The 21,062-nt window shown below is 51.0% G+C and overlaps 2 protein-coding genes across 2 annotated transcripts; one reads left to right on the forward strand and one right to left on the reverse strand.

Annotated features, from left to right (window-relative positions):
* Positions 1-3,138: 3,138 nt before the first annotated feature.
* Positions 3,139-18,141, reverse strand: dok1b (docking protein 1b). Its single transcript, XM_086196959.1, has 5 exons — positions 16,189-18,141; positions 6,534-6,857; positions 6,075-6,171; positions 5,812-5,984; positions 3,139-5,308 (listed from the first exon to the last, which is right to left on the reverse strand). Exons 1-5 carry the CDS (start codon positions 16,243-16,245, stop codon positions 3,983-3,985), a joined length of 1,977 nt encoding a protein of 658 aa, XP_086053085.1. The 5' UTR covers positions 16,246-18,141; the 3' UTR covers positions 3,139-3,982.
* On the forward strand, positions 17,582-20,998 carry nagk (N-acetylglucosamine kinase). Its single transcript, XM_086196964.1, has 10 exons — positions 17,582-17,917; positions 18,179-18,263; positions 18,462-18,560; positions 18,686-18,827; positions 19,079-19,189; positions 19,310-19,422; positions 19,661-19,748; positions 19,822-19,919; positions 19,997-20,075; positions 20,164-20,998. Exons 1-10 carry the CDS (start codon positions 17,889-17,891, stop codon positions 20,364-20,366), a joined length of 1,047 nt encoding a protein of 348 aa, XP_086053090.1. The 5' UTR covers positions 17,582-17,888; the 3' UTR covers positions 20,367-20,998.
* Positions 20,999-21,062: the final 64 nt, after the last annotated feature.

The following is a 21,062-nucleotide window of genomic DNA, read 5'->3' on the forward strand; positions in this document are numbered from 1 at the left end:
AGGCTCAGCCGGCAGGCGTGGAGACGAGAGGCGAGCCGTCATCGCCTCTGCTCCTCGTATCAGGTGGAGGGTGCGCGTGATGCTCGCCGCCTGCTCTCGTCCGTGCTGTTACTTTAACTGTGGGGTAAACGAGCGGCGGGCAGCATCGGCGCTCCAACATGCCGAGTTAGCAGCGAGCTGACTGACATCAGCAGCGAGCTGACTGACATCAGCAGCGAGCTGACTGACATCAGCAGCGAGCTGACTGACATCAGCAGCGAGCTGACTGACATCAGCAGCGAGCTGACTGACATCAGCAGCGAGCTGACTGACATCAGCAGCGAGCTGACTGACATCAGCAGCGAGCTGACTGACATCAGCAGCTGAGATTACACGCAATCCTGGACGAGTGCACGATCCTGCAGCCGCGCTTCACCAACTTCACTTGAATATTTGCCGCCACCGCCTTCATGACATCATAACTTTACTGACTGCAGACTTGATCCCAGGCACGGACCGAGAAGCAGCACGGACTGAGACGAGGCAACCGGACGTCCCACCACGCCGACTGATCCCAGCACTTGAAGAAGCTTCCAGCTTTTTCCCACCCACAAGCTTTTGGAATCAAAGGAACTTCCTGATTTGAGTCACGTGACAGTTTTCATCTCAAACGTATTTGACCACGAGGGTGAGGCTCTTGATCGCAAGCCACCTTTGACAGCAAACCCCTCAGCGTCACATGACCCTGCTTGACGCCTCTCTGTGAAATAGCAGAAGTTAATCTGAGCCGACGTGACCGATATGCTGTCACTATGACAACACAGAACACACACACACACACACACACACACACACACACACCATCATCATCTTAGCAGAACCCACTGTGACCATCCACAGGCTGCATAGCAAGGCTTTGCCTCTCTCTCTCTCTGTCTGTCTGTCTGTCTGTCTGTCTCTCTCTCTCTCACACACACACACACACACACACACGATTAGCAAGTTGAGCTCTGCAGATGCATTAAAGGTCAAAGCTGATTAAGATTAAGAAAGAAAACGTCAAGAGGGAAGCAGAGGAGGAGACAGAAACCAAGAACCTCAGAACCAAATATGTTCTTCAGAGGTTGAAATCAGCTGATTTTGATCGTCAGTAAGCGGTTCTTGTGCTGCTGGGGTGCCTCGTGTCGAAGAGGCTGATCAGTAGAAGTACTGACGTTTATTCACTGTAAAATCAGAAGTTCAAGCTCTTAAATGGACTGTAAGTAAAGGCATTTTTCATCATTTGTTTCTGAAACTCCAATTTTGAAGCAGTTTCTCAGTGTGGCGCCTTCTTGAAGCAGATGTGGTCGCCGTCTCTCTTTGGCGAGTGGTAACCGACGTTTATGTGCGTCACTGCCGCCTCCGCGTGAGGTCGAACAAGTTCTCTGCCCTTCTCATCAAAACCCCCGTTTCTGTTACTGATGCTGTGATGCAGTTTGTGTCAGAAGTGCATGAGTGGAAATGTAACAAGTACAACGGAGGGTGTAGAAATACAGAGATTTGTGGTAGAACATGGAGAGGGAAGTAAGAAGCCGTCTGGACGTCACGTCCCGTCACAAAGGGTGTCTTTGCAGTTGCCTCGTCTCTGCTCTAAAGGTGCAGTATGTAACACTGGAAGTCAGCAAGGACCTCAAGCGCCGAACGAGCATTTTACAGTTCAGGGGAAACGTTAGCTTAGCAAAGACACGAGCGCTGCTGCTGGTGTTGTCGTTCAGGTGGAGGTAGATGTGGTTAAGTTCAGCTGAAAGACAAAGGGTGCGGCTCGAGGATGAATTTAAAAGTCACGCATTTTATTAAACGCTAATGAACCAGAAGAAAGCATCAGCCATTAGGTCAAGTGATTTACTCTGACAGGGGAAAGAAAGTGCTCGTGTGATAATGAGGAACTGCGGCCAGAGTCATGTGACTGATGCAGTTGCCCTTTGTGAGGGCACCATTTGATTCCCCAATTAACCATAAAAACCGGTAACGCCTCCCTCTGGTTAGCACCTTAAGGCTATGCAGCTCTCTTCAGCGTCACAGTGAGGAAGAGGCCCAACCAGGCGAGTCACATGAGCTGAAACACTCACACACACCCAGACTCACCAGTCCAAATCCAGGTTCCTCACTCGGTTCCAGACTCGCTGGCATCCGTAGGTCTCTGAATGAGCAGAAGTCACAGACACTCGCTGTGAATGTGTAAACAACTTTTTCTGGATTTTACGATGAGGAAGTTGAGAAGCAAGGGTTGAAGGTAGCATGTATCGCGTGTTTCGTGCGTGTGTGTGTGTGCGTGCGTGCGTGTGTGCGTCCATCACGCCTGTTTTCCTGAGTTCACCATGGGTTTAATGAGAAAGCCAGACAGGTTTGTCATCCCTCCTTCTTCTGTTTTTCTTTTCCTGCTCTGTCTGACAGAGGAGGCCAGCGTCAGAAGTAGGAAACTTACTCCCAAAACACAATCCGGTTACTTTTAGGGGACTTTTCCTGTCTAGCAGGTCCTCCAGCAGCAGGTGGGGACAGAGGCGGAGGGATAAAGAGGGATGAAGGGATAGAGAAGTGCAGCTGTGAAGGGAACAGTCTGTACCCGGACTCGGGCAGGTCGCGCCGGCCAGCATTCATGTCAACATCTTTTTCATCTCCTCTTTTAAGAGCCTTTCTTCTGGCTTCTCGTCATCCTCGGAACCGGATGAACGCCCACGTATTCCCTCTCTTCATCCTGTCAATTAGCTGTTTTTCCTTCTGTCCGTCTTCTATTCCTGCCCTCCTCTTACGGTGTCTCTCCACAGTTAAAATGCACAGCGTGTCAGACCCAAAGTAGCGCTCATTAGCAGTCGCCGTGGCAACCAAACAACAGATTTCAAGCAAGAGGGAGAAAGGCAGCAAGAAAGTAAGAGTGAAAGTCGTGTTGTTCTTTAGCGGTGCTGTTAAGTGGTTAGAAACCAACCGAAACAACAAAAACAGAGCGTGGTGGAGGGGGGGGGGGGTGGTGGAGGAGGATGAGGTCAGCCTTGCTTTACTGTCCCACTCGCGGCAGAACAGGATGTCTTCTAACGCTGCGTCGGGGCCTCGGTGCCACGGACTCACCGAGGCCAGCCGGGATGCAGCGGTACAGATCCACACCGGAGAAACGTCCAAGAGGTTTAAGACGATTTTATTAGTTTTATTTACAGACAGCACAGCTGTGTCTGACACACACACTCACACACACACACACACACACACACACTCACTGTGAGCTGATTAGTTACATATTTAGCTTGTCTGTACATGCAACAATAAGGGATTCAAATCTTTTTTTTTCAACTGTTTCCAGGATGTTTCCTGTGTCGTTAATCAGCCTCGTGAGGACCCGTGACCCGCTGACCTCTGCATGTCTGTTTCCATGGTCACACGGTTCATGCCTCTTCATCAACAGTAGCAACATGTTTTTCCATTTCAGCGTCCCGGGCTGGGAATGTTGTAAATCTCCACCTCTGGGTGGCGCTGAGGCAGATTATCAGTCTCAGAAAACCCAAAACAGAGTTCAGCTGTTGGGAGTAAATTTCCAGCCTAAACCCGCCAAACCTTCCAGTCGGGATGTTTCAGACGCAGGTCCACTTACAGTCACGGCGGCCGCTCGGGCGGCAGAGCACGCCGCTGGCTCTCAGCTTGTGAAAGTCAGGCGGGAGGTCGGGCTCTGATGTGAAGTGGCGGGCTGCAGCCACACAGCGGCTGGGACGACAATTATGGGTTTGACCAACCAAACACTCCCTCTCTCTCAGCCAGGGTGGCCCGGGCCCGCCCCTCACCACACACTCCCCACGTCCTGCCGTGGAAGGCGTCGCTCACAGTTGCGAGTTAATTCACATTCAATGACTCAAAGCAATTGTTCCAGTCTGCAGATGGAAGGATTCTGAGAAGGGAAAAGCGCTGGTCCGGGGGCTTGTTTTTCAGCGACACCGTTGCAAAGAGGAGGGACGCAGCAGCAGCGCCGGCAGGAAGGACGTCAGATGTCTCCCAGGTTGTCATAGATGATGTCAGGTGACCTCAGCGGCGTCTGCTGGCTGCACCACAAGTTAGACGGTTTCTGTTTGAAGACTTTACTGTACATCTCCTTGTCCCCGCCCCCTCCTCCTTCCTTGTCCCAAATGTTGTTGTTGTTGTTGACATTACTAGCAGGCCCGTGTTTCCCGTGAGGCGCCGGTACGGGCTCCTTCCTGGCAAACAAGCCTCTGCTTGGTTTGGGTGCAGTGACAGGTTTCGGCCATCTTGGTGTCAAAGGTTGCTGTGTGGTGCGGCTCTGCACCAGGCGGGGGGGGGAGTGTCTGTGGGAGGGGGAGCTGTAGGTTCCCTCCGGTCCTGAGGGGGGCATCACCTCCTCCTTCCTCTGATGGCTGTGAGGCTCCAAACGGGCCTCGTCGTAAATGGTCACCACACCTCCCTTAGCACAACCTTCAGGCTCGTCGTAGATGTGCTCCTCAGTGCAAGCAGGCGGAGGCGCAGCACCTTCAGCGTGTCCTCCAGGGGGACGCCTGCTCACCCCTCTCCCTCCCCCTCTCCCTCCCCCTCTTGCATTCGCTCCCACATTGAGACTAAGAGCACTTGTCTTCTGGTTCAGCTCCAGGCTGATCTGGTCGTACATGTGGGAGTACAGGTCAGGCGCTTTCCCCTGGGTCCCGCCTCCTTTGACCTCATCACCCACAGGTCTGAGGCGGGGCGTGGGCACCATGGGCGTGGCTGGGGTACTGGATTGGTTCTGTCCCTTGATGCTGTCCACCGGGTCTGAGTAAAGGCAGTCAGCATTGTGCAGGGGCAGGCGGACTGAGTCCGCTGGCTCGGAGTAAAGACCTGCTTGTTCATCCTCGGGGGAAAGACTTCTTGGGGCTCCCTGCCCTCGGGGAGACCGCGGCGGTGTTCCTCCCCCGCTCAAAACTCCCAATATGGTTGGTGGTTCTGGTAAACTCCTTCCTTTGTGTCCTCCTCCTTGTGCTCGCCCCCCTCCTCCATCTCCCCCCTCGCTCTTCCCCAGCACGCCGTCTGCAGAGCCCGGTTTGCTGCCGCCTGAATCGCCATCAGCCTCACGACTGCTGCAGCTGCTGCTATCGCCGCTCCCCGCCGTCGTGCCACCAGAGTTACGTATGTGCTGCAGGGAGGGCGGGCAGTCCGGGTCAAAGTTAATGGAGCAACTGAGGTGACGCTCCTCAGCCAGCACCTTCTGTGACTGGATGGACTGGTCCACCAGTGTGAAGATCTCGTTGCCTTGCTTGGTGTCGAAGGTGAAGGTACCAGGTCCCGAGTCGCAGCGCCGACCCGCCTCGAAGGAGAACATCACCTGGAGAAGGAATAAGAGGAAATAGTGAGAGGATGATGAGGAAGAGGGTTCGAGTCGAGCATGTTTAAATGCCTTTATATGGATGTGACAGTGTGTGTGAAGAAACACACACACACACACACACACACACACAGAGGTGTGTGAATACACGCAAACATGGCCGCACTGGAAGCCAGGCAGAGAAATGACTGCCCTGGTTTCCAGTCGTCGCCCATGTCTTGTTTCTCTTGGCTCACAGACGCCACTGGCTTCCTTTTTCCATTCAACTTGGCTTTTCTGAAGATCTGCTTTATTACTTCATAGCTTTCACAGTCACTTACACACTCCTGTGTCTCATCACATCTGGCAGAAATAAACATGCTGACGACTATTTACGGCTCCTTTGTCCTTTTTTGCTTCTACTCTCTTTTTCGCCTCAAGTTGACAAAAGAAAAACAACCACAGACGGAAGCAGAACATCCTCCATCCCCACAGCCGCGCTGCCGCCGCTGCCATGCACCCACCCGGTCGCGCCCGTATCTCCTCAGCAGCTTGTAGGGCCACACGTAGACATTCCTCTTGGTCTTTGGCTCTTTCAAGATCAAGACGTCACTTTCAGCTTTGAGCCAGTAGTTTCCTGCCAGACCGCAGCGTTCAGACGCCTCTGTCCGCTGAACACTCACCCAGTACTCAGTCACTGCACACAGACGACAGCAGGAAAAGGGTTTCAGATTAGCTTCTCCCAGTGGTGAGGGACTTTAGTGCACCAGCGCTGAGCGGCTGCTACCTTCTTCTCTGGAGTAGTAGATGAGGTTTTCAGACATCTGCAGTTCCTGGCTTCCTCCATTCGACTCTACAGCACAACTGCTGCTGCCGCTTCCTCCCTGTGGACAGAAGCATGGACGGGTCAGGCTTTGAGGACAAGGAGGGAGGCCCCGAGGAGCTGGACTCTCTCCAGTGCATCTGCACCATGGAGCAGAGAAGAAGACTCCAGAGATGCAGACGTGTGCGACTGCAGGGGAAGTGGTGTGATCAGTGTCCTGTGTGTGAGAGTGTGAGAGAGAAGCCTGTACACACAAACGACCCCGCAGAACAAGCAACAATCTCAACAGAGAAATCTGCAGTAGCAGAACTACAGTTTCAATACGAAGAAACACACACACACACACACACTGATGTTCCAACCGCCCCAGGCTCTCTGCTGTCACTGGCACACGAGGGGAGCCGAGAGCCACTTGGAGGATACCTGAAACGCGATGTCACACATGGTGTCCATCCAGTCCTTGGCGGCGTTCTTTTCAGCGGCGAACACGTGGGTCTTGTCGTTGGTTTCCACGCAGAACGCTGCCATGTTTTCTTTGGGACAGCTCTCCATCAACGCCGGCAGGATGGAAATACACTCCGACAAGCGGATGATCTTCTTGTCCATCTTCCTGGTTTTCTCATTGGTGGTGCCACCAGAGGCGCCACCTGCCCCTCCCCCTCCTCCAGACGGCGAGTCGAAGAACTCCAGACGGGCAATACCATTCTGGCTGGCGGGGTAGAGGACGAACCAGTTCTTCTTCCATTTCTGTTGAGGGTAGAAGGCAGTTAGAGCAGCTTGACTCAGATCGTGATGTGACAGTCACACCAGCAGCACGGCGGCTCGCTGTGTTACCGCCATTCCTGTTTAACCCTCCAACTACTTCCTCAGTACCCTCAACCCTCAAGTACTCACTTTACTGCATCAACTCAGAACACCTAGTATTCCGAAATCACACACTGACTGGAAAGTATTTGTCCTCAGGATGGTTGGTAACACTGATGATTCATCTTACATGCAGTGGTGATGACACTGATGTACTGGAGTCATGTACTTCTACATACAAGTACTGTGACTGGAGAAAACCTTGATTCCCCTGTCAGAATCACAGCGTCTTGTTTTCCTCCGAAGTGGAGGATCTGTTCTTCGAGAATGTCTTGATAGACCTGCTGCATCTCTGCAGGCGCTGTGTGAGACGCTTTCCAGGTGTGTGTGTGTGTGTGTGTGTGCGCAGGCAACGTGCTGGAAAAGGTCTGGTGTGTTTGTGTCAGAAGCCTTCAACTGAAAGTGAAAGAAGGACAAACGGGTGGGAGGACAGGAAGTGGAGGGCAGGAAAGAGGCTGGGAAACAACGAGTGCTGGTGTTCCAACTCCTACTGATACGTTCCCTCCACTGATCGGAGCGTTACAGCACTGAACCCCCACCACTGGACCCCCCCAAGAAGGTACAGACAGCTTCCTTCCTGGGTGTTTCCAGGTTTGAGTCGAATCTTTGTTGTCTGCAACGCAAGACTTACAAGCAGCTCAGCCTGAATGACTCAGCACGCCATCATCATGCCAGATACTTCCATGACATATTTTAGTGCAAAATCCCAGTGTTTTGAAAACTGATGAACCAGCATTTGTTCATTATTAACTCTCACACACACACCAGGTGCATTCCCTGTGAGTCCAACAGAGAGGAAGCAGCAGCCTAACAACCCTCTTCCTCTGCAGGGAGGAAAACTGTAGACGACACACAGCTACTCGTGTTCGTGTGTGTGTGTGTGTGTGTGTGTGTGAGAGACGCACCACAGATGTTCTGTGCTAACAATGGACATGACGAACTCACTGGATCACACTCTTGATGAGGAAGTTCTTCTCCCCTGTCCGTTCTCCAGACGAGTCTTTAGCTCATCTCGCGTACGTGTGTGTGTGTGTGTGTGTGTTGGGGGGGGGGGGGGGGGGGGGGCGCTGACTAAACTGAATATGCATTTCTCAACTTAATCATACAAACATAAAGAAAATAGAAATATTTTAATTATTTTTCTAATTTAAATAAATAGCAATCCGTTTTTTTTTTAACAAGAACAAAGCGGTTTCTTCAACATGTGTGCGCTTCTGTTGGAAGCCTTTGTGTGTTTTCAGTTGTGTAACCACACACAGATCTCCCTCCATGTTCAGTGACACGTAAACGAGTCTGCTCACCTGACCAAACTCCGTCAGGTTTATTGTCCAACTGAACTTTAATTGTATTAAAAGTTATCTGCTGCGTCTGTGCTGCTCTGCTGCCATGCAGCGGTGTGTTGAATTCTCTGGTGAAGCCGACGTTCTCTGGGTGGGTCTGAAAATGGCCGTCACAGTGACTCGACGGGACCCGGTGCCGGCCGGCGGCGGTGGAGAAGCCCACACGGGCCTGGTACGGGAAGTGGCTTTTAAATGTTCTGTCTTGTTTCAGAGCTCATCGTCTTTGCTAACATTCATTACTGTGACCACAAATGTAACAACTTGGGACCAGGAATGTCCTGCATGTGTGTCTGTGGAGCCGTCTGTCAGGGTTGGTTCTGATCCTGCACATCTGTGGGTCCGACTCATTCTTTCCTCCAGAACTGTTGATTCTGGCAGCCGGCGACTGTTAAAGCGACACGTCAGCTTATCACTCGGTCTGAAAATAACCAAGAGGAGCGTGTAAATGGAACGACGCTCTTTGTGTGTCTGACAGAAACGTACACGCCACGTGTAGTTTAGAGACCCGTACAAAGCAGGTGGAGACCATGGAGGAACACACACACACACACACACACACGAGGTTTTATGTGAAAATGAACTGCCAGAGAGGAAAGGAAGTGTGTGGGATTGTCGATACCCACGATTGATTTCACTTCCTCCTTTTGACTCCAGGTGTGTGTGCATGTATATAAATGTGTGTGTGTGCGTGCATGTTTTCAAACAGACTGCAGCGCTGTGTGTGTGTGTGTGTGTGTGTGTGTGTGTGTGTAAAGCTCCATATAAGGTAACAAACTGTTATCAGTCACTAATACACAGTGGAAATTATGCAAAAAGGATCATGAAAGAGAGAGAGGAAGAGAAACTTCCCCACTGCTGTCTCACCTCTGCTCGTGTGTTGATGCACTTCTGCGGCCTGCCCCCCGCCTGCCCCCCGCCTGCCCTCGGCCAAGAACCTTACCAACATCACCGGTGTGTTGATGTCGCCAACACTTACAACACTTACTTTGAAAATAAGTAGAGGAAGATGGTTGCAGTAGGACAGGAAACCATGGCAGGTGCAGTTATTCATTTATGGTTTTGTTTCCTACCATTTTATTGTTTGAGTTTATACCAAATTTAATGTCCCTAAGTCAATTGAGATGGTGTTTAATTAGTGTGACGACCTAGAGAAGGAACCCTTCAAGGTTCTGGTATGGAACAGTTCTGGATAACAGCCTGACCTGGATCTGTTTCTCATGACAAAAGTTCAAGATCTCGAGGAAACCAGCCAACTTCAGATCTGTCAACATTTAACCAGTCAGGTGGAGGACGGCGGTGATGGCAGCCATGATGGTTCCTCCTCCAGGAAAATGGAGTTGAAGCAGAACGATTCAGGTTCTGAACAAGGTTCCTCTTTAACTCGGAACATGGAAAGCAGCTCCTGGTTCAGGTGTGGACTGATATCAGAGGAGCGGGTGAAGGTGTGTATACTAAAACTTCTGATACTCAAATACTCCTCTAGTTTGATTGAAGTAGTTTTGAATGGAGACTTTTACTTTGACCAGAGGACTGTGTTTCCTGGAGGTTTGTACTTTTCCTCGAGTAAGGGAAGTGAGTACTTCGTCCCCTCTGGTATCACTGAAACCTGAAAGTCCTTTTTTTTTTTTTTTTTTTTGGACTACATGAAGTACAAAAGCAGCTGCCTGGTGAAAGTACACAGCTGAGACCAAAACTTCTTTGTTACACTTGTAGAAATAATTATGTTTTATTTAGTATCACCAGTAATAATGTGAACATTCAGATGAGACATTCAGTCATGCAGCAGGAGTGCTCGGGTCGAGGAGGAAGTCCTGATGGCGGTCGCCGCTGTGAGGTCATAACACCACAGCAGGAAAAACAACTGAGACGGCAAATATTCAGCTTTTGCTTGACGAGAATGAACGTGCATCCTTTTCTTGGCTTTAGCGTCACCACGCATGATTGTTGCGACATGTACACACACACACACACACACACACACACACACACACACACAGGTTTTACACAGCCACGTGTAGGAGAGGGTCCTAAAACCCACACCTATGTTCCAATTACTGAACCTCTGGTTACGTCGAACCAAATGGAAGTCTGGTGAACTCCAGAGTTAGAACAGTTAACACCTGGCCATCAGATCCACCAGTAAACACCAGACTGGTTCAGTTCTACATCAGACCCACCAGTAAACACCAGACTGGTTCAGTTCTACATCAGACCCACCAGTAACACCAGACTGGTGGATGGTGGAGGTTCAGTTCTACATCAGATCCACCAGTAAACACCAGACCAGTGGATGGTGGAGGTTCAGTTCTACATCAGATCCACCAGTAAACACCAGACCGGTGGATGTCGGGGGTTCAGTTCTACATCAGATCCACCAGTAAACACCAGACTGGTTCAGTTCTACATCAGACCCACCAGTAACACCAGACCGGTGGATGGTGGAGGTTCAGTTCTACATCAGACCCACCAGTAACACCAGACTGGTGGATGGTGGAGGTTCAGTTCTACATCAGACCCACCAGTAACACCAGACCGGTGGATGTCGGAGGTTCAGTTCTACATCGAAGCCTGAAGCTCAGTGGTGGTGACATGAAGTCATGTGACCCTGGTGTAGCTCCTCCATAGGCTAACGTTAGCTTAGCACTGCCAACCGTTGTATTCAGGCTTCCAGCATCGGAGTGGAAAACTGAGGTCGTTGTTATTTCTAAGCTCCAAAGTCGTACATTTACTGCATCAAGATGATAAACTAAGACACTCCAGCAAAACTGAGCTGATATAAACATCAACTGTCACACTGACAAACGATGACTACCTTCCCCCTGGACAGGTCACCAGTCCATGGCAGGGCCAACACGTATAGACAGACAACCATTGGCTCTCCCAGCCACACCTACGGTCAATCTAGAGACTGGATTAACCTGGTCCCCTCTTGATGTCTTTGGACTGTGGAGGAAGCTGGAGTACCAGAGAGAACCCAGCAGGAACAGGGAGAACATGGAGACTCACGCAGAAAGACCCTGTGCTGCAGCCGGGGCTCCACCCACAACCTTCTTGCTGGGGGGCCGCAGTGAGGACCACTGCTCCACTGTGGCTCCTCCAGTTTCTGATGATAACAAAAACAATTTGTTGTCCAAGATACCAGAATCCTAGTTTATGATGAACAAGTGAAACAAATAGAAGACCAACATGTACCAAACCATGAGCTGCTTCTTCAGATGAGAATCGTGGAAATGTAGCCTCAGGGTGTGTAATACCTGACACACCCTGAGTGTGTGTGTGTGTGTGTGTGTGTGCACGCTGCAGTAACCCTGTGTTGTGTGGCTGCAACATATCAAATCAGTATTGCTGCAGTTCTCAGGAGCAGCAGACTAAGCTCAGTGCCTTGAGCTGGGGTTCTTCTCCTGCTGCCCTCAAAGAGACGCGCTGGTGATGTAATACGCAGGTCGATGGCGTCGTCCTGACAGCTGCTGCCGCTGAAACTACGACGCCTCATCACAGAACCACCATCAGAAACTATGACGCCTCGTCGTAGAGCAGATGTTGCAGAACAACCTTCAGTCACATTTTCTGACCATGCGCACGTGTGTGTGTGTGTGTGTGTCTCTAACAGCTCCACCACTTCACCGTTTACCCTCAAAACTTCAGCTTACACCCACTTCAACATATTTGAGATCAACTTCCTGTTTCTACTCAGCGTGATTCTGTTTCACCGACTCTTACAGCTGCTTTGACCCTGTGACCTCATCCAGGAGCCGACGGCAATGAAAACCACAAGAAGAAGAAGAAGAGCCACGAACCAAACCAAGTCTTGATGAGATGGGTGGGCAGGCGTTCCTGAACTTCTGTCTCAGAGCCAACGCTGGAATCACTCGACAGATTAACACACACGGAACCTGGCTCTCTGTGACCAGAGTCAGAAGCAGGAACTTGGCAGCAGCAGAACTCGTTGCTCCGGCTCGCTGGACCTGCAGTTTCTGTGACAGTAGCCAGTGCAGCTTCCATGTCTGCCGCGAGTCTGATGACCAGCAGGAGGAGACTGCTGCAGGTTCTGCCGTTTAGGAACCTCCATCTTTGTTTGCGTTTCATCATGAAAGAATTTGAACTGAACTGGTTTGGTCCCATGGTTGGCGGTGACTGAACCAGTGCTGCCAGGAGGTGGCGGGACAGCCAGCGTTCCACATGGCTGCAACACCTGAGAGGACGCGATGGCGCGACCTCAGGTCACAGTCGCGTGACCTCCACCTTCATCTGATTCTTCAAATGAGGCTCTTCTGTCAGCTCAGTAGTGGAGGGTTAGAAATGTCTATATACCGATATTTTATCGATAGACATTCGTAGGAAAGATTATCGATACATAAATCCCAGTATCGATCTTTTAAAATGCATCAGATTTTACCCGTTTATTTTTTTGTTTTTGTTTGCCCCTTTAGTCTGGCGTGGTTTAGTGCGTAGTGCAACGTTACTGCAGTCAGATTATCAGATCTCGCGAGATCCAGGCCATGTGCCTCCGATCAGAGAACAAGATGGCGGAAGCGCAACTTTCATCTTTGGCAAATTTAAGAGCCGATGTCTGGCAGCACTTCGGCTTTAAGAAGCGAGAAAACTGCGCCCAACTTGACAAAAATAATGCTGTGCGCAAAATGTGCAAAGTAGAAGTACAATGGAAATACAACTAACCTCCGGAGCCATTTGACTAGGCATCACCCAGAGTACACTCAACAACCAGGAAACTACAAGTCACTGCAACAACCCTCACTAGAGAAAGCATTTGGGATGAAGTTTCCATCCACGCCTCCATGTGCAGAGAACACCACTTTGGCTCTTGCAATTTTTCTCTGCAAGGACCTCAGACCATACTGTGTGGTAGAAAATGTAGGCTTCAGACACCTCGTCCAGACACTGGAACCACGCTATGTGCTACTGACACGGAAACAACTGAGTCAAGTCACAACCTCAAAGATGTACAGAGATGTTAAAAACAACGTCACAACTGCACTGAAATCGGCAGAGAGAGTTGCCATCGCTTGCCACAGCTGGACAAGCAGAGCTACGATTCCTACTTGACCATCACCTCTCATTACACTGACAGTAACTGGTCCCTCATGTCCCACGTTTTACAAATGCGGGCGATTGAAGCTCGCCACACCGCGAGTCATCCTGCTGAGCTGCTGACGGTTTGTGGAAGTCTAAGTTGCCCTTCTGTTTTGAATGACGGTCATATATTTAAATAACAAGTGCATGATGTTGTATAACTATTGTTTAATGGTCAGTTCTCAATGTAAATATTAATATTTAATTATGCAGCAGGTTAGAGGGTTACTTTTACAATTGAATTTACAGCATGAGTCCTTTGAGAATCTCTTCCATTACCAAAGCAAAATTGGTATTGGAACTAAAATATTGTATCGTATATTGGATCGAATCGTATCGGGAGGTCAGTGGTGGTACCCAGGTCTACAGCTCAGGCTTCTTATTCAAAGACAAAAACAACCTAAACGAGAGTAAAAACGTGGTTTTCAAAGGTTTCTTTCCCTCAGCCTTCTTCCTGCAGACTTCCTCCCCCCTGAAAACATTCACATGATCTCAACCGCGAATTTGATTCTTCAACAAAACCTGGAGAGTTAAATAGACGGGTTAGGAGGGTGGCCCAATGGAGCAGTGGTCCTCCCTGTGGCCCCCCCAGCAAGAAGGTTGTGGGTGGAGCCCCGGCTGCAGCACAGGATCTTTCTGTGTGAGTCTCCATGTTCTCCCTGTTCCTGCTGGGTTCTCTCTGGTACTCCAGCTTCCTCCACAGTCCAAAGACATCAAGAGGGACCAGGTTAATCCAGACTCTAAATTGACCGTAGGTGTGGCTGGGAGAGCCAATGGTTGTCTGTCTCTATGTGTTGGCCCTGCCATGGACTGGTGACCTGTCCAGGGGGAAGGCTGCTGGGATAGGCTCCACCCCCACCACCCTGAACAGGAGAAGAGGGAGAAGATGGAGGGATGGAGGGAGGGATGGATGGAGTCCTGGGTTATGGAGTTCCGTTACTAATTTGTATCGATCCTTTACGTCACTGCAAAGTGTATGTACTCCTATACATACAAATACAAGGTATGTGAATGTATTCAGGAGAAGTTACTACAGCTGAATACTGTAGTAACGCTGCTGCAGTACTCAGACTCAGTTGATATTTCATGTTTCTCTTCCTTTCATGAATCAGAAAAGACCTCAACTTGAAGTCTCAGAAAACCCACCTCCATGTTTAGGAGTCAGACGTCCTCATGAGACCCTCAGCTACCACTTCCTGTTTCAACGCCTTGTCATACTTGTGTGGTTATTTTGGAGAAAGTAACACAAAAGTAGTGTAATCAGTAACGTACTCCCCACTGACAGTGATACTGTGTGTTAACTAGTGCTATACTACATTTGGGAAGTAACTTGACCGACTGCTGATGGAGGAGCTGCTACCATGGCGACCAGCCTGTGTGTCCCTTCACCTGTCTTCACTCTACGATTTAACCCTTACAACATGGCCACCTTCCCCAAAACGCCGCACGGAAGTCTGCCCCGCCTCCTGTCACTAAGCCCACGCGGCTGGACTCAGGCGCCGCCCAACCCTTCCACCAGAGGGTGAAAGCACGTCTGACACCATCAACCTCCAGCGACAGCAGCGGGGCGAGGGCCCAGGGAGACGCCTCACACCCAGCCTGCATCAGGGGACGGAGGCTGGGTGTGGACTGGTGGTTTCAGGGCAGGAAACAGCGCCAGCATGTTTTTTTGGTCCATGTCATATGACCACACACACACACACAGGCACACAGACAAAGACACTCTTACAAATCTGAAAGACTAGATGAGTTCTTATCAGGCACTACATTGAGGCAAGGTTGCATGCAGGCCAAACACACACACACACACACACACACACACACACACACAGAATTCTGTCTGCCACCTCTGTTAAAAATGAAGCGGATGTCATCGCTTGTCCTTTTCAAGATGTTGCATTGAGTCCAGCATTCCGTAAGTGAAACCATGAGCGCACAGAAACTCAACCACACACACACACACACACACACACACACACACAAACACACAAAATCACCAGATCAAAACAAGGCCAGCACAGAAAAAAACACAAACGCTTTCCTCACTCTGGGTCTTTGAAGCCCCTGAGTGTAATTGTGCCAACATGTGTTTTATTTAGTTGTCAGTGTTTCCAGGTTAGTAGCAGCAGACTGCTGACGTCACAACCACACACACACACACACACACACACACACAATATCAAGGAGTCCCCCTGGTCACTGCACCAGTGGACGCAGTTCCTCCACTGAAGTAAAAGTAGAAATACTCAGATGCACTCGTACATCAGTAAGAGTCCATTCAAAATTCTTCAGTAAAAGTAGATTTGATATTTTGTTTGTTTATTGTTAAGTATAAAAAGTAGAAGTACACATCCTACACAATGCATGTGTACTGCAGTGCTTATGAGCATTCCAGTGTTGTACTCTTGAAGTTGTAAGTAAAAGTACATCATCTTCCTCAGGTTGAACCATCTATTTGATACAAAATCCTTCAAATAAGTGTCGTGGAGAAAGAGTACAAAGTACCCCAAAACACAAGTACTCAAGTGCAGATACCTCGACCTCCTCCTCTAGTAGTATACTTGAGAAGAAAAACTTTCCAGCAGTCACTGAGGAAGTCCCGAGCCTTCGTGTGCCTCACAGTCACGAACAGGTTCGAGCTCCTCGTGTGTCCCAGTACTTCATCCCTCCTCCGGCTACACTGTGTATCTGGACCAGTACTTGCCTCTGAGTGTGTATTATTACTGCCCTGCTGTCACACCTCATGTGCCCAGTCGTGGCTGTCAGCAGCACGAGTCGCTCACCTTGCCGAACTTCTGGTGCTGCACGTAGAGTTGTCCCTCCCTGACGTGGGCGTCCATCCCCCGCGACCCGCTCCTTCCACTCGACGGAGATTTGACTTGAACTTGACACGAGAAAATCTCTTTTCATGGGTTTGTTTTTTCCTCTATCCCCTATCAACTTCCCCCTGTCTCACTTCCGCTCCCCGCGCGATAAGTCGCACTTCTGGCAGCGCTCGAGCTCAGGTGGGAGTGTCATGGCGGAATCAAACCGAGGGTCCGAACAGTCGCCGGCGAGTCGGGACGGGGGTCCGTTGGAGTCCAGGAGTTGAAGGAGGGTCGCCTTGCTGTCGCCTCTCATTCCCCCGGTAGGGTGGACCAGCTGGAAGCTCTCGTTAATATAGAGGGCGAGACTTCCGTTTAGACCTTTCAGTGTAAAAGCCTGACGTGACCCTCCTTTTAGGACAGGATGTGTTCAGTCAGGAGCGGCCGTTTCGGGCTGTGGTGACTCCATGAAGCTCAGTCCTGCCTGAGAACCTGCTGGCCCTCCCTCTGCTCTGTTCTCTCTGAGGCTGAAGGGACCGCGTGCTGACAGAGAACTCTCAACGGCTCTCAAACACCAACTGCAGTTGTGTTTCAGTTTCTTTACAGGAAAATAGCATCCGGAGGCTTTTTTGTAACCTCGTGTGACTTCACCCTGCTTAATGGCGCAGACTTGTTCCCATAAATTGTGTTGAATCAAATCACCATTGAAGGTGGAGGGAACGCCACATCCCAGTGACCCCTGACTGATCCGCCAGCACCTGTGATGTCACAACATTCAGTCCTCCGCGTCTTGAAAGGTCAACTTCATTCACGCCGTTGGAATGAACAGTCACAAGATGAACTTGGATATCCATGTTCGTGGGACTGCAGGCCCCCCAGTTGGGCAGCAGTCTCCCCCCTCAGGCCAGCAGGCTGCTGAACTCTGAATCAGCGTCCTGCCCCGTGTTGTTTGTTTGTTTATCTCATGTGATTGGGCCTCTCTCAAGTGGCTGTCTCTCTTGCTGCTGCCGTCTCTGTTTACGTCACCATACCCTGAATGACAATAAAGTCTCAAGTCTGAATTGGTGAAGCACATTTCTGGCGCGTTACATGACCACTGAATGTCATAAATTGGAAACGTTGCGGGCCGGTTTTATTTTGGAGGGTGTCAACACTCACTTCCGGTGTGCTAGCGTGAGTGTGCGCGCGGAGCTTGAGCAGCTGTCTCGCCCGCTCCTCCGCTCCCTCTCCTCCCACCGACTCGCTGTTGTGTAACATCGGTACGAACTGATCAACAACCGAACTGTCAGCGTCGCCACTTTGGCCGGACGTCAGAAACGTCGTCGGGACCTGGGACCGCCGGCGAGAGCGGCGGGTCAGCCCGGTAATGCGTGACAGATGCCGGTCCCTGCTGGTCTCCGCTCAGAAACCCTCCGGGCTCCACCTCGAACCCTCCACGCCCCCTCTGGTGTAGAGAAGATCGGACATTTAGCCTCGCTGTCTCTCGGCATCGTTGTGGTTCCGTCGTTCGTGGTGACCGCGGAACCTCTGCAGCCTTCCGCCTCCAACTGAACAACCGCGGGAGTCGCGGTAGCGAAACGCCGCCGCCTGCTGGCCGGAGAGCGACGTTGCAGGGCGATGTGAGCGGCAAGTCTCACGATATCTGCGCAAGCTGCCAGGACCAAAACAGGAAGTGAAGCATGTCGTCGGTGTTCGGAGGCATTGAGGGGTGAGAATGAGTTAAAATGTTCTAAAAACCGTGTCTGACCGGAGTTTTGTGACTTATCCGATGATGCGCGTGAGCAGTGTTGACTTCTAGTTGTATTTTCCTGGTTTTCATGTAGAAAAAGTTTGATTTGACTACAAACGAGTCTTTACGACACTTCCTCTCCCTCGCGTTCATTGTTCAACTTCATCTGCCTTCACTTTACACGTACTTGAATGATTCTGCCAGCGTCGTTGTAGTGTGTAATCCTGTGTCTGGGTCTAGAGGAGGGACCCAGTCCCGAGCAGTGCTGGTGGCCGGAGACGGGAAGATCCTGGCGGAGACCGAGGGGCCGTCCACCAACCACTGGGTGAGCTGAAGCACAGACCTCAGACCAGCTCATAACCTCCAACAGGAAATTAAACAAAACAAAAAAGAACTCAACACCTCAGGTGTCTGCAGTCAGAGGTGAACACAAGAAACCCTGACGACTCCGGATCGACTCCGGGTGAAGGAGAGCAGCTGCATGAGCTCCAATGACGTCATAGATAATTGTCTGTGTGTGCAGTTGGTTGGTGTGGACAGGTGCATCGAAGCTATCAACGAGATGGTCCGGAGAGCCAAGATGGAGGCGGGGTTGGACCCAAACACGCCGCTGTGCTCATTGGTGGGTCTCAAAATCTGTTTCCTGAAGAACTTGATGAGGAAACGAATGTCAAGGAGAACACCAACAAAGGTGTGTGTGTGTGTGTGTGTGTGTGTGTGTGTGTGTGTGTGTGTGTGTGTGTGTAGGGCATGTCTCTGAGTGGAGGGGAGCAGAAGGATGCCATTGACAGCCTAATCGCTCAGATGAAGCAACGGTTCCCCGATCTCAGCCGCCACTACTTCATCACCACTGATGCCATCGGTGCCATGGCAACTGCCAGCGACGGCGGTAACCATGTGTTTGATTAACCAAACGCTTCTGTGTCTGTGATTGGCAGTGACGATCACAGAGTTTGACAGGGTTTGTAGGAGGAACCGCTCCGTGGATGAACGATGTCAGAGCAGCTGGCAGGCGGTGCTGGTTGATATGTCGATGCTGAAATATGGGAACAGGACTGGACCCCCCCCCCCCCCCCCCCAGGTGGGGCCTGGTGGCGTCAGCCAGTCGTGGTTACCAGTAAAGGTCTGTCTGCTCCACAGGAGGTGTGGTCCTGATATCAGGGACCGGCTCCAACTGCAAGTTAGTGAATCCTGATGGATCGCAGATCGGCTGTGGAGGCTGGGGTCACATGATGGGGGATGAGGGGTCAGGTAAGGGTCCTGCTCTCTGGCGGGGGGGGGGGGGCTGGCGTATCTCTGGGAGCAGGGCCGCTGGGCGCCTCCCGGGATGAACTCGTTCCTTCATTCATGAGAGTACTTGTCTCTTCTCAGCCTTCTGGATCTCCCACTTGGCGGTGAAGACGGTGTTTGATGCCAGAGACAACTTGGCCACGCCTCCCCATGACACGGCACACGTGAGGAAGGCCATGGAGGAGTACTTCCAGGTCAGGTTACAGCCTTGGACAGTCGGGTCTGAGAGGCCGCGTGACGTACGGACCCTCAGAGTTTAGTCCACAAGCAGGAATATCGAAGAGCAAAAGTCGACTAGAAATCCGTGTCTGAATGATCCAAAGAGGGAACCCTCACCCCACAGCATCTGGAGTTTAGTGACTGATGTTCTAATCTTTGAGTCACATGACTTCCCCTTTGATGCTGAGCTCAACGCCGTCCATGTCCTGGCAGGTGTCAGACCTGATGGGGATGCTGCCACACCTCTACAGAAACTTCCAGAAGTCCTTCTTTGCTGGTTTCTGTAAGAAGCTGGCTGAAGGTGGGCAGCGCCTCACGTCTGCTGCGTTCTGTGTGGTCACGTCACCCGTTTGTAATCTCAATCTGTGTTACAGGAGCAGCGGCGGGCGATGCCCTCTGCAAGCACGTGTTCCGCCAGGCCGGGAGGGTCCTGGCCAAACACGTGGAGGCCATCTTACCTGCAGCCCAGCAGGTAAGATGCACCCGCCACCTTGTGTTTTCACTCGTTTACTGTCAACTCTTACAACGTCTGCGTCTCCCCCCCGGCAGCCTCTTCTGAGCGGCGAGCTGGGTCTGCCCGTCCTGTGTGTGGGCTCAGTGTGGAGGAGCTGGGAGCTTCTGAAGCCAGGTGGGCCCCCCCCCCCCCTTTCCAGGAGCTACCAGGCCCTGATGGCGGAGAGAGCTCCACTAAAACTTCTGTTCATGTCTTTTATCAGGATTTATTGAGGTCTTGGGTCAAGTGGCGTCGTGTGATGAGGTCAGAGGTCGTTTCTACGGTTACAGCCTCCTGAGTTTGCAGCAGTCTTCAGCCCTCGGAGGCGCCAGTCTTGGAGCTCAGGCTATCGGTGCCTCCATCGCGATGGATTATTCAGCCAACGCCAAAGTCTTCTACCAGCACTCATTCAGCAGCCAGCAGTGAGCCGAGGGAGTCCTGCTTCCTCCAGTTCTGATTCCTGGGTGCTGCAGAGAGCAATCCTGATCGCATCGTTAGAAGATATCAGGACTGTGATTGACATTTCAGGTCTCAGCACATTCAGACCCGGGTTTGCTCTTGACATCTGTGGTAAAAGTCCCGTTGAACCTGCAGAAACTCTGATTGAGGGTCGATAAATCATCCTCAGCGCTCAGATTCCTTAATGATCCTCCAGAAATCCAAATCAGAAATCCCAGAATAGAAGCGGAATCCTGATCATCTCCTCGTCGCCGACTTGCACGGTGCTTCCTCTGCAACCGCAGTGCACTTTGGTTTTTACCAGCAGGCAGCAGACAAACGACCGCTGTGGGAGCAGCGTCAGACACTCCATGGTCGTCCTTCACTCGCTGTTCTTGACAGAAGTGCCGGTTTCATGCATTTTGAAACGTTTTGTGATTTTGAGACGTTGTCTAATAAACGTGATCCGTTGACATGAGGCAGGTTTTCTCTGTGGTCTAACATAAGAAAGTTCATCTTAGAAGATGCAGTTCACGACTCAATGTTGTTCTTTGGACTGCAGAATCCGATCAAAGACACATTTCATGAACTCTAAATGTTGCGCTGCGGTCGTGCGTCTGTTGCGGTCACCTTGAGTTGCAAACCCCCTCCAGTTTGTCCGTCAACGCGGAGAAATCCTCCTCC

This window comes from Aulostomus chinensis, chromosome 24 (assembly GCF_037954235.1).
Source record: "Aulostomus chinensis isolate RoL2024-O1b breed Wild chromosome 24, RoL_Achi_v1.0, whole genome shotgun sequence".
NCBI classification, from domain to species: Eukaryota; Metazoa; Chordata; class Actinopteri; order Syngnathiformes; family Aulostomidae; genus Aulostomus; species Aulostomus chinensis.